Source organism: Aspergillus sydowii (genome assembly GCF_001890705.1).
Source record: "Aspergillus sydowii CBS 593.65 unplaced genomic scaffold ASPSYscaffold_8, whole genome shotgun sequence".
NCBI classification, from domain to species: Eukaryota; Fungi; Ascomycota; class Eurotiomycetes; order Eurotiales; family Aspergillaceae; genus Aspergillus; species Aspergillus sydowii.
In genome coordinates this window covers 1,153,943-1,166,083 of record NW_024467866.1, presented here as the reverse complement: position 1 = coordinate 1,166,083, position 12,141 = coordinate 1,153,943, and the positions used below count along the sequence as shown (strand labels likewise).

At 53.0% G+C, this 12,141-nt stretch overlaps 4 protein-coding genes across 4 annotated transcripts; 2 read left to right on the top strand and 2 right to left on the bottom strand.

The window, feature by feature from the left end:
- Positions 1 to 224: 224 nt before the first annotated feature.
- On the bottom strand, positions 225 to 2,383 carry ASPSYDRAFT_91520 (DUF3405 domain-containing protein; the record flags this gene model as incomplete). The annotated part of the gene is made up of 4 exons (XM_040852499.1): positions 225 to 1,221; positions 1,268 to 1,853; positions 1,911 to 2,113; positions 2,163 to 2,383. The coding sequence occupies 4 exons, from the start codon at positions 2,381 to 2,383 to the stop codon at positions 225 to 227; spliced, it is 2,007 nt and encodes a 668-aa protein (XP_040701043.1).
- Positions 2,384 to 3,214: 831 nt separating this feature from the next.
- ASPSYDRAFT_155717 (uncharacterized protein) lies at positions 3,215 to 4,063 on the top strand (the record flags this gene model as incomplete). The annotated part of the gene is made up of 2 exons (XM_040842487.1): positions 3,215 to 3,488; positions 3,543 to 4,063. 2 exons carry the CDS (start codon positions 3,215 to 3,217, stop codon positions 4,061 to 4,063), a joined length of 795 nt encoding a protein of 264 aa, XP_040701042.1.
- A 204-nt stretch (positions 4,064 to 4,267) lies between these two features.
- Positions 4,268 to 5,426, bottom strand: ASPSYDRAFT_33361 (uncharacterized protein; the record flags this gene model as incomplete). Its single annotated transcript, XM_040845075.1, has 4 exons — positions 4,268 to 4,463; positions 4,668 to 4,889; positions 4,965 to 5,320; positions 5,388 to 5,426. 4 exons carry the CDS (start codon positions 5,424 to 5,426, stop codon positions 4,268 to 4,270), a joined length of 813 nt encoding a protein of 270 aa, XP_040701041.1.
- A 669-nt stretch (positions 5,427 to 6,095) lies between these two features.
- Positions 6,096 to 12,105, top strand: ASPSYDRAFT_33360 (uncharacterized protein; the record flags this gene model as incomplete). Its single annotated transcript, XM_040845074.1, has 2 exons — positions 6,096 to 9,141; positions 9,200 to 12,105. The coding sequence occupies 2 exons, from the start codon at positions 6,096 to 6,098 to the stop codon at positions 12,103 to 12,105; spliced, it is 5,952 nt and encodes a 1,983-aa protein (XP_040701040.1).
- Positions 12,106 to 12,141: the final 36 nt, after the last annotated feature.

The window sequence follows — 12,141 nt, the reverse complement described above, 5'->3', positions numbered from 1 at the left end:
AGAAACTTTTTATATTATTGCACACCAGACGCCATAAAGAGAGCATGACAATGTACCCCCATCAATCACTTTCTTTATCAACGGTTGGTTCTCGCCACTAGCATGGTATTATGCTATGTAGCCTGGAGACGTTGGTANCGAGACGTATTAGGCAGGTCTGTGGGGAGATCATATTATGGCGAGATGAGTGTAATATTGAAGGTCTATGCTACTACAGCAACAGCTCACACGGGAACAGCCATGTCACTTCCCTTTCTAAGGGCAGTGTTCTTCACAGGATGCAGAAGCATAGAAGGGAAGCAAAGCGGACCATATAAATCCTCGCGTAAATCACCACTATCAAACCAGTTCCGTCCTTGCGGGTCTTGGTGATAACTGCCGTCGGTGTATTGATTGGGATCTGCCTTATAGCCCAGCCATCTGCGGTAGAGGTCCTCCGGGGTCTGAGCAGTGAACATATAAGTCATCCGATACAGGATATGGTCGAACTCATGGTCCCAGTTCCAGGGACTATCTGAACCACCATTCATTCTCTCCGGCGAACCTTTATTAAGGATCCTCGCTAGTTCTTTTGGCGTCCATTTGCCGTCTGCATATAATGGATGCGGGACGTGGACGGCTTTTAGACCATGCCATAATGCAAATGATGAGGCCGTCATCTCCGACACCAGTGCGACCCCTTCATCCACCTGTGCATCGTGGATAGAGCGCAGTAGGAGACGAGAGAATCGACCCATGGTAACCGGAGATGCACGTCGCGGTATATCCTCGGGGAGGTTCCAGACCATGGCCGAGAACACCCAGGTCGTACCGGATGGGTCGAATATCGGGAGGAAAGTAATCAGATCTGCCTCTTCGCCAGTCCCCCATTCGTAGTCATCGTCATGGGGATGGTCCACAGGAGGCTCGGGCCCAACGGGATCCAGCCATGGTAGAGATTCCGGAGCAGCAGGACCCCAAATACTCTCTTCGCTTTCCATTGATTCGTCGACTTCTGTGACGAAATCTGTCCAGCTGCCGTGCGCACCGGGTATATAAAAGTATGCATTCCGCTCCCATAGGTATTTTCTGGGCTGTTGTTTTGCAAAGTCGCTTGCCCGCTGAAGGAAGTGGTACATATGGCCAGTGAAACGAGCGTCCATCTCCAATTGCCAGTAGTAGTCGAATTCGGGGAATATAACGGAGAATATCTGCAGTGGCTGCAGGTGCTGGTGCAGGGGTCTAATACATTAGTACTAGGAAGATCTTAAATGGTTAGGGCTAATACTTATGCTCGTCGACCTTGGGATACCATGACTCCAGCATCTGCTCATTGAAAAATATCGTTATACCCCAGAACTCGCGGGGGATATACCGGTCCTTTAGGTCTTGGATATTTTCCTCCTCATCGGGGCCATAGAGCGGTATATCGTTGTCCTTGACATGGGTCAAGAGGAACACCTCATATTCCGCACCGGAGTGCAGGGAAAGCTCCATTATCAACGATCGAATGTGATGTTTCAAATTTTCAGTCCATTGCATATCATGCCATGCTCGAAGCACCACTGCCGATCTTGGATGGAATCCTGGTGAGTCGCGCTTCTGGTTGCGTTGGATTGCTTCATATTGCAACGGCAGGAGGCCATCCCAACCCCTGTCTTGCGTCTTATACCTGTCACTGTTCCGCTCAAGGCACTGTGCCTGGAGCGATTTCCAGTTGACATTTTCCCAAATCTGGTCCGCAGTATTTAGACTAGAGATGTTAGGGCCCGACTCCGTGTAACCATAGGCCCCAAAGCGAGAACTGCGAGTTGTACAGCTGCAGCCGTCCAGTTTGAGAGCGTCATACGAACCGTACTTTGGGAACGGAAAACCTAGTACAGACAAACCACTTTGTTAGGCAGTTCACAATTTGGGGATAGCAGACGTACCCTCCTGCAGACCAGGATAAGCCAGAACCATGTCTTTGGGATCCTGGCGGTTTAGGACGGTTCCTCGTGGTCCATGGCAGGCGTGGAATTTCCCACCTGTCCCAGTATAATCTGGATAAGGGTCATAGATTGCCGGGAGAGTAGGAGACGATCCGTTTAATAATTTGATAGTAGAGACTCCTCCCTGGTAAAACTGCTCTTCCCTATATCAAATCAAAAAAAGACATAACAGAGGGTCCGACAGCTACATACCTGACATCGCGGAGTGTTCCTGTTCCTATCGGTTCATGAGCAAATGGAGCAGTGTCATCATCTGGACTCCACTCCCTCGTGCATTGCAGGTAGCCGCTTGGATTTAAGACCTTGATAGAAGGCCACCGGGTACGGACAGAAGAAAGAGACCGTAGAATGAGAAGGAAGAAAACTGTCAGAAGCAGCGACCACAACCAGAGGTATCGGCGTAAAAAAGCCATGCTCCATAGTACATTGTGAGTTGTATAGCCAGTGGATCATCATCTATCGAGATCTGGGTTTCTCATCTTGAAAAATCATGGCAAGGCGGGGTGACGGCGTCGTCATCGATATGGTTAATAGAGGCTCTTATGGCAGCGGCCTCCAATCATGACATCGGCATTCACTTGATAAAGCACTGCGTCTTCCCATCCTGGAATCACGTCTACGGGACTACATGAATTCACTGGACAAGGCTTCACAGGCTTCACGAGGGATGCATGCGAGATGCCCGAAGGGGCCAAATCAGGCCTGTGAACGTGGCGCAGTGGACCAACTTGAGCATAAACAAGCCAATGCGAAGCTTGCATTAGCCCATCCTGCCCGGCGATAGTGCTTATAATAGCACTGCCAGCTCATCAGCCATGGCGCACGGCATGGCTGGCAGAAATCGGGACAAGAAAGCTTGAGAGCAGAGAAGGTCATTGAACAAGATAAGCCAGGCAGGCACCTGGATGGGTTTGTGCACAACTCGCCATGATTGCAGCTGTCGTCGGCTCGTAGCGAATATGAGCCAAGAGCCGGGCGAAGATAGCTCTGATTTAGTTTGTTGTGGAGGGTTCAAGCGTGCATGGGCCAAGGCCTCATACCCAATCATCAGCCCATTTTTTGGACCACCCCGGTTAAAATAAAATGAGCATGGGGCTGAGTTCATCGGGTTCATCAGAGAGCCCCTAATCGTCGTTGACCAGGCGAGGCTGGGCGAGAGGCTCTTGTCCCTTTTTCTCGTCGGTGTCTTCCACCCTCTTGTTGTCCTCTTGAGGCTCTAGCTTTCCTCCCGTCGCACCTCGAAAATGCCACGCAGCGCGCCTTTTCGAGTCCGACTGGTCCAGTTGTTTTGCACTGCGCTGCTTGTCAGCCTGTCCACTGCAGACTGCTACTATCCAAATTCAAAGCCGGCGCCAGATGACGTCCAATGTGAACCTGGTGAGGACAGTGCGTGCTGTGGTAGAGGATCGATTTGCCTGGACAATGGCCTCTGTCTGTCCCAGGAACAGCCCTTTGGTCTTTCGCGTGGCAGCTGCACATCTGCCAGGTTCGATAATGGAAAATGCACCCAGCATTGCAGTAGGTCTCCCGATCGCCGATCCCGAGCCCTTGACAACGGCTAATATCCTCCAGCGGATACACAGAGGGACAGCGGAGTTGCGATCGTGCTATACAATGTGACCGAGAGTGATATTCTGTACTGTTGCAACTCCATTGTCAACAGGCCCGACGAAGAGTTCCCAGCATGTGATTCAGGCGAGCCCTTTACAATCGAATCCGGGGTGTTCATGCCGGGGGCTGCGCTATTGGAGGGCTACGTGAAGGCGTCCGAGGTCAACAGCACCAGCAGCTGCACAAACACGACCACAGACTCCCCAGATACCGAAGAAGAACACACGCAGGATGCTGGCTCATCCAACCACGATGTTGCGATCGGTGCAGGGGTTGGGGTACCACTGGGGGTGATTGCCATGGTATCCATTGCATGGGCCTTATACGAGAGGAGTCAGCGGAGGAAGCTGTTGCAAGCAGCACCACCGACAATCACGACGGTCGGTCCCTTCCCTGGTGAAAATAAGCAATGGGGTCATCATGAGCTCCCTTCGGACAACCAGGCTCCTAGCGAGTTGCCCACGCCGCCCGCTGAACGGTGACACCCATATATCCGGCTTGAGGAGTTACATGGATTATTGTATATAAAAGTCCTGCAGGTTGGGCCAAGGTGTCAATTTTGCCAGTCTCGCAAAGTTATACGACAAGTGTCTGACTGTATTATTATGCATTTAATAGTATAATTTTGAAATGGCTAAAAACCAAAATATCTCCTATCGACCAGGAGGCAGATTGACTGACGGGAATCAACAACTACTATAAATCTTCTTGATACCCAGCACCCGATCATGGTCTACTCTACCACTATTAGGCGGCGTGAATGTCGCCTCCTCTTTTGCACTGCCTAGTATCTTGAGGCTCACCCTATGGGTACAGGATGTTCGAGGGTCAGACCACTCCGCCTGGGGCTCGTCGGCCTTAAAACCCCAATCCTGCGAGACACTTTGGAAATCAGCATTAAAAGTATCCCCGTACCCAGCAAACGCCCAGTAGTACCCCTTGGTAATTTGCCAGCGATATACCGATTCGACTCGTATGACAAAATATCCTCCCTTCTCCCCGGTGAACGGATATACTCCCCCGCGGGCCTCAACCCATTGAACTCCTCCCTGGACATCGACTCAAAAAGCTTCCCTACGTACCTACCTGTTTAGCACCAGGCCAATAGCACTCGCATTCTCTGGCAGCCCAAGCTGAGGCTGCTGCCAATGCTCCGGGCTCGCAACAAGCGAGATATTCTCATAGCTTTGCTGCACGGGAAGACCACCATAGGTGATACCACAAGCCTGAGGAACATTGTTGGCCCAGAACCCATTCGTATCGCCGCCGAGCATCTTGGGTATACCGGGGTATCTCTTTCCCAGATACCTCCCAAAGTATTCAGCATTACTCTCATTGAACAGTCGCGGGCCGATTGTCCCATACTACCCGCCGCTGACATACCGACCCCATACCGACACGAAGCAGATCAGAATCCCGTACTCTACTGCTCGAGCAGTAACCCAGTCAACAAAGCCGAAATAATTCTCATTTGGCTGCGTCGGGTCATTGTTGTCAATCGCCAAGTCACCGTAGAAGTTGGGAATGGTGGTCACGTTGTACTTGGACAAGAGCACATCCTGGTTAACAGCGAAGCCCTTGGCAGCTCGATCGGCGAGATACAAGTCCGCATCCGCTTTTTTGAGCCCTTGGAAGAGCTCCCAGTTTGTATCTGCTATCCAGGGGAATGGATTGCCGGTGGAAGTACCATAGAGATATCGTCCATCCCCGTGGAGGGGGGGGGTGGGTTGCGGAAATTGCTAGATCTGCCCACGGAAGGGTCTCTCGCGATGGAGTATCAAGTGGCCCAGAGAAAGCGGAAATGACCAGGCATGGATTGCCAATCAGAAAGGATAGACGGGGCATTGTTCTGCAAGTGATACGGGGTGGTCTACACAGCAGTGGTGTATGTCCCATTTAGAGGCTTACTCGTGCATGTCCAATCCGAGGTACAGCACCCCCACAGGCAGTGGAGTCGGACGATCAAAAACTCGAGACGAGATTGCGGGGACCCAAGAGCTTGGTCAAAGGCTCGTGTCGATATTAGGGTTAGCTTGGGGAAATCAGGCCATAATTAGAGAGATAGAAGGTACTATATCAATATATAGCAGGATTGATTGGAATATGAGAATAGTAGTATAAAATCGTAAACTAATACCTTATAAGTATAATATTCTATAACCACAGTATCTCCAGGGCAGTTAATTTACTACTTTAGTTATAGTAATAGGAAAACTATTATATCTCTATATATAAATTTACCCGAGATAAATAGTCACCAAAGATATAGGCCTATTTCGTACATAAACAGGGAAGAGGATCAAGGTGCATATCCATGCCTAGACAGGTATGATAGCATTCTTCCGACGGTCTCTTCCGCAGCCAAGTGACCGCTATAATAGATGCCTGGCTGAATTAGGCTGATTCACCGTTGAAGGCTGCCTAAATTCGGACTGAGTCATCGTGGGGTCCAAAAGACAAACAGCCAAAGCCGCTGCGGAAGAACACCGTCTCTCTTCCATCATCCACCAGACAATGAATCACGACGATTTTGTCATTGTTGAGACGCCCAATGAGTTGGACCCCTCCCCTGATCCTGTTCAGCCGCTAACCAACTCCAGCCTGAGCAAGGGGGACGCACCCAAAGAGAAGGAGGTCACCGTCACTCCCGAAGACATCGCTGCCATTCGGTCGTGGCTGTCGCCCACCGAGTTCGACTCCGACGGCAGCGAATATCGCAAACATCTGAAAGCCCATGCCCCAGGGACCGGCGACTGGCTTGTCCAGTCTGAAGCGTACCAGAAATGGCACGACTCGACCGAGACCACGACCGGGGCCCTCTGGATCCAGGGCATCCCAGGCAGCGGGAAATCAGTCGTCGCAGCGCGGCTTATCCAAAGATTGAAAGAGGAAGAAACGGCGCCCGTGGTCTTCTTCTTCGCCCGTCGCATCATCAAGTCCAACAGCAACCCCCACAACCTCGTCCAGGACTGCCTTTACCAGCTGCTGGACCATAGTATCCCTCTCCAAGTGCGGTTTAACGATTTGCGGAAGCAGAGGTCGAGCAGTGAGTGTACGCCTTCTCAGGAACTCTGGCAGGCGTTTCTGTTCGCTCTGTCGACTCTTCCTCGCGCATATGTTGTTTTTGACGCCTTGGACGAGCTTGCCGTTGAACAGAATGATTTCCTCCCTCTCCTTTCGGAGCTCGCACAGATGGGCCCCAAGTCGACCAAGCTCATTATAACCAGCCGGCCTGTCCCGCACCTGGTGGACGGTCTGAGGGGTCCCCCATTTGGCCTCATTCGGCTGACGAAACGCGCTGTTGAGAGTGATATCGGGACGTATATCGAGCAGCGGCTCGTCCAGCAAGAACAGCGTCCTTTGACAGAGGAGCAGCAGGTACGAATTAAAGAGACTATCTGCCAAAAAGCAGAGGGACTCTTCCTCTACGCCCGGCTCATGCTCGACCAGTTTATGGAACAGTCTGCAACACCCGTAGACCGGCATCTCCAGGGACTGCCCGAGTCCCTCGAGGAAATGTACGTAAATCTTCTGCATGAGCACGCGACACGGTCCGGTGCCGGTCTGCCCTTCCAGTCCTGGCTACTCTCCTGGGTCACACATTCCACTCGGCCACTGCGAGTAACTGAGCTCGCGACCCTCGTACTCTCTACACCTGATCAGGCCGGTCTCAGGAACGACCAAGACGCGAAGTCGATGGTCCGGACAGCCTGTGGGCCCTTGCTGGAAATCCTCGAGAATGAGACTGTCCAGATAATCCACCACTCCTTCACGGAATTCCTGCTCGACAGCCACCGGCCAAGTGCAACAGAATCCAACTCGAATCCATGGTTTCCGGCGTTCGAACCAACTGCCACCCATCGCTCCCTGACTTTATCTATCATCAATTATCTCCTGTCCGGCTGCTTCAACTCGTGGGAGTATACCAGGTTTACCGAATCTGGCCTTCGGAAAGAACATCATGCCGTGATTGTCCGGTTCCCCTTCTTGCAGTATGCCGTTCAGGGCCTGATCGACCATGTACAGAGCTGCGATGTTGACGATCCGGAGCTCATGCGAGAACTCGATCGTCTGTTCGATCTCGGTACTGACACCTACAAAGCCTGGCTGAATTTCTGGTTCGCTTCGATGGCTCGGCGGATCATTGAAGACTTCAAGCCTATCCATGTGNCCGCACATGCTGGGCTTTCACAGTACATGGCACATCTCATTGCAAAGGGCGAAGACCCAAATGTCTGCAATAAAGATTGCGAGACACCCGTCTGGATCGCGGCTATGAATGGCAACGCAGATACACTGGATGTGCTCCTCGATGCTCAAGCAGGCTTCACCGACTTGGACAACACCGGCTCAGCGCCCATCCATCAGGCGGCGGACGGCGGCTACGTTGATGTCTTGCAACGATTACTAGATGCTGGGGCTGATCCGTTATCTCCCCACGGTCCTAGCACTGGGTGGCGATGGCGCAAACCCGGTAAAACGCCGGTTGAGTTCGCATGTGAAGGCGGGCATACAGAGGCAGTGACTTTGCTGCTCCAGTATATCGACGGAGCGACGCGCTGCCGCGTTCTGCCGCATTGGGCTGCAGCTAAGGGCCAAGAGAAGACCTTGCGTGCTCTCCTAGAACACCCGGAGATCAGAGACAATCTCAATGTCAAAGACAGCGACGGAAACACGGCGCTGTATCTTGCAACGTGCAGTGGCTCCGCTCCAACAGTCGACCTGCTGCTTAAGAATGGTGTCGACGTGCATGCTCGCTCCGTAGGCTTCATGTTCAAACGCAGCACTTTAGAACCGAGGGGTCAGTGGACGGCGCTTCAGGTGTGGGCAGACGCGCAGCAGTCATGGTACGGCCGGAGAAAAGCCAGTAAGGACGAACTTGAGCGAGTGGGCGAGCTTCTGATCAAGGCAGGAAGCGACATTGAAGCGCGCGATTACAAGGGCAAGACGCCGTTGTTCTACTGGAGCATGATTGAGTACTCCGGCGTGCGCACTGCTTCCATTCTACTTCGGCATGGCGCCAATGCCCGGGCACTTGACAATGATGGAAGCACTGTTTTGCACGAAAGAGTCCCGTATAAGGAGCCTGACGAGACGATTCGCCTCCTCATCGACGCCGGGGCAGATATCAACCACGCGCGGAAGTCGGACGGCGCGACGCCCCTGATCGCGCATACAAGAGACCGGTCAATTGTCGAAAAAATGTTCATTGAGCTTGGTGCTGACACGAACCTGCAAGACGCAGATGGGAATACAGCACTGCATTGGATTTGCAGCAAGAGCGTGAAAAGTTTGACGATGTTGCGAGAATGGGTACAGTTGGCGGACCCCACAGTTCGCAACAACGCAGGCCAGACCTGCCTATATAACCTGCGGGTCGACAACGATGGATACGAGCGCGTTCAGGTTTTTCTTGACCAGGGCCTGGATCTCGAGTCGCGCGATCGGAGAGGGCGAACGGTCTTGCTGGCGGCTTGTGAGAAGGGCCAGCAGGAACTTATGACGGCCTTGTTGCAGCACGGGGCGTCTCCGACGGCGACTGACTTTGAGAATAAGACCTGTATGCCAATATTGCTCCTTTTCCCTATTCTTTTAGATTCGCTTGTTGACGGAGATAGGTTTACACATCTTGGGACAAGTAGAGCTGGCCAGAAGCGACTACGGTAGGAAAGATCGCGAAGCCGTAGTTAATGTAATATCTCGTTTTATAGAAGCTGGAGGGGATGTCCACGCCGTTGACAACTATGGAAACACAGCCTTCCACGACGCCATTAAAACAGACGACTGCTTCGTGTCGCTGCGGGCGAACGCTGGGGCTCTCCTCGAACTGGGTGCGAATCCCAACACAGCAGACAACCAGGGACGGACGGTTCTGCATAAGATCTCTTCTCTTCCTGCAGCGCACTTTGTACGCCGCTTTGAATGGCTTCAAAAAGCTGAAATAAGCCTTGACCTCCATGCCCGAGATAACCAAGGGTTCATGCCCATTCATTGCGCTGCAGCTGCAGCAGATCGCAATGTCTTGAAGCTCGTGGAGGCTGGTGCAGACCCCCAGAGTCGCATAGACAGTCGCTGCAATGCATTACATCTCGCAGCCGGTGCTGGGCAGGCCAGTGCCCTCGGACTTTTGTGCAAGCTGTACACGGACCACGGATGGGATATCGACCACCGAGACGAGAATGGCCGATCTCCATTGCACTACGCTGCTGCATCTGGAAGCTCTGAATGCGTCTTCTATCTCCTCCAGGCCGGGTCGGTTGTCAACGTACAGGACCGTCAGGGACTGACGCCACTGCATGCCACGATCGAGTACCAGATCGACCTTGTCGCGGTGAGACAGGCCCGCAGGAAAGCCGGGTTCCCGTATTGCAAGCGCGGCGGCAGCCTTTGGGATGATGGTCTTCAGCGATTGATGGACACAAGGCGCGATAGTCCTATTCATAAGGCCCCGGAGGCCGTGAGGGCTGCTGTTGCCGCCGTGGAGGAAGTACAGATGGTTCAAGATTCTGTGCGCCTGCTGCTCTCTGCGGGGGCTGATCAAAGTCTGCGTGATAGGTCTGGGTACACGGCCCTTGACCTCGCTGTCTACCTGGACCGGGGAGACGTGGCAGCTATCCTAGAGTCCTCATCGGAGAACGGCGGTGGCCAGAGCACGTCCGTTCCATTCCGCTGGCATTTTCTTAAAGGGTTTGATGCCCATAAAATCGTTGCGGAACTCGATGTCGCCAGCTGCGATCCCTACATTGTCCTCCACTTGGCACTCTCGGAGCGAAACGAATCCCTGATAGTGGCTCTCCTGGACGCTGGAGTAGATGCAACTGTCCCTGGGCCCGACGGGCTGGCACCAGTCCATTACGTTGCCTTCTGGGGTATGGTTTCCGTGATGAAGGTGATGACACGCTATATAAAAGATTTGAATTCTATCAACCCGCCGCTGCTCCATGCGGCCCTCTGTCCACAGCAGTCGAATATCCAAATGGTTGACCTCCTGTTGAACCTCGGCGCCAATGTCAACGCCTACTTCCGAACCCCTATGGACAAGGAAACCTGGACAGCCTGGGCGCCAGGCCTTAACGCAGTCCACATGGTCGTTGGCGGAGAACATTGGTGGCATATCATGGCGCTTCAGTCCCTCTGCAAAGCCGGAGCTGACCTCGAAGCCGTTGACTCTCACGGGCGAACAGTCCTGCAGTGCGCTCTTACGTCGGGCGGCGCCTCTGTCCGCCACGGCCCCTGGCAACAGGACACATTGGAGATAATCCTAGGAAATGGGGTGGGCATCAACGGGACGGCGCTGCAGCTCGCTATAGAATATAACTGGGGAGTTCCCATGATCAAGCGGCTCCTGCACAACGGTGCTGATATCAATATGGGCCGCATTCCAGCCATCCATGCCGCTGTCCAGAGCGGGAGTATCGGAGCCTGCGAGGCCATACTCGACGCCGGGGCTAATGTGAACACTCTTCACAACCGGAAAACGCCGCTTCTTGCCGCTGCTAGAAAGAACTCCTACGACTACGACTTGATATCCATGCTTCTTCGACGTGGAGCTGACCCCTTTTTTGAACTTCCCGGCGAGGGCACGGCCACCACCAGCACCACTGTTTTTCATGAGATCTGCCACGACCACGGCACCTTGTCGCCGTTTCTCGAGATTGGCATTGACTTGGAGAAGACCAACGCGGCCGGCCAGACGCCTCTTCTCGCGTCGTGCGTGCAACAAAAGCCATCCAACTACTATCTAACAAAGGAGTCAGTTCCCATCAAGCTGATCAATGCAGGGGCCAACATCCACGCAGTTAGTCTCGAGGGCTCAAGTGCTTTGCATATGGCCGCTAAAGCTGGACTCTGCGATACGCTCTCATTGCTTATTGAGAAAGGCGCGCATGTCTCAGCGAAGGACAACGCAGGACTCACCCCGTTGTACTATGCCATGAAATATTGCAGGATCTGGGTCTCCTTACGCATGACGAAGTCTCTCCTCGCAGCCGGGGCAGACCCGCTATTCACAGGCCCGAGTGGTGAAAACGCACTGCATATCCTCGCCCCGTCGCTGCTGCAGTTTAGCCCAGTGGGGTCCTACGAGCGCGAACAGCAGTGTTGCGATGGCTTGGACTATCTCGCGGAATACAAAGCGTTGTATAAGACCTTTACTGACAGGGGCTGCGATCGTAATGCGCGAGATAAGCAGGGCAACACCCCTCTCTTCCCGTATGTGCAGGAGCTGAAGGAGGAAAACGAAGTCTGCAATTCCAAGCCCCCTGCAGAAGAGGACGTTCGAGAGATGTTTGACACGCATGATGTCTTTGCGATGAACAATGATGGCGATACGCTGCTGCATGTAATAGCAACCAGAGAGGAGACCGAACGTAGATGGGATGAGGATACTGTACGGCTGTTTCAGGATCTGCTGGCACGGGGGGTCGATGCCAGACAGGAGAATAACAAGGGGCTTAGTGCTTTGGATGTTGCTATGGCTTATGGTCAAGACAACATTTTGGCGTTATTTGAGCGGGAGGAGTGATTCTTTGGATATTTAGCGATTCCTTGGACATCAGTA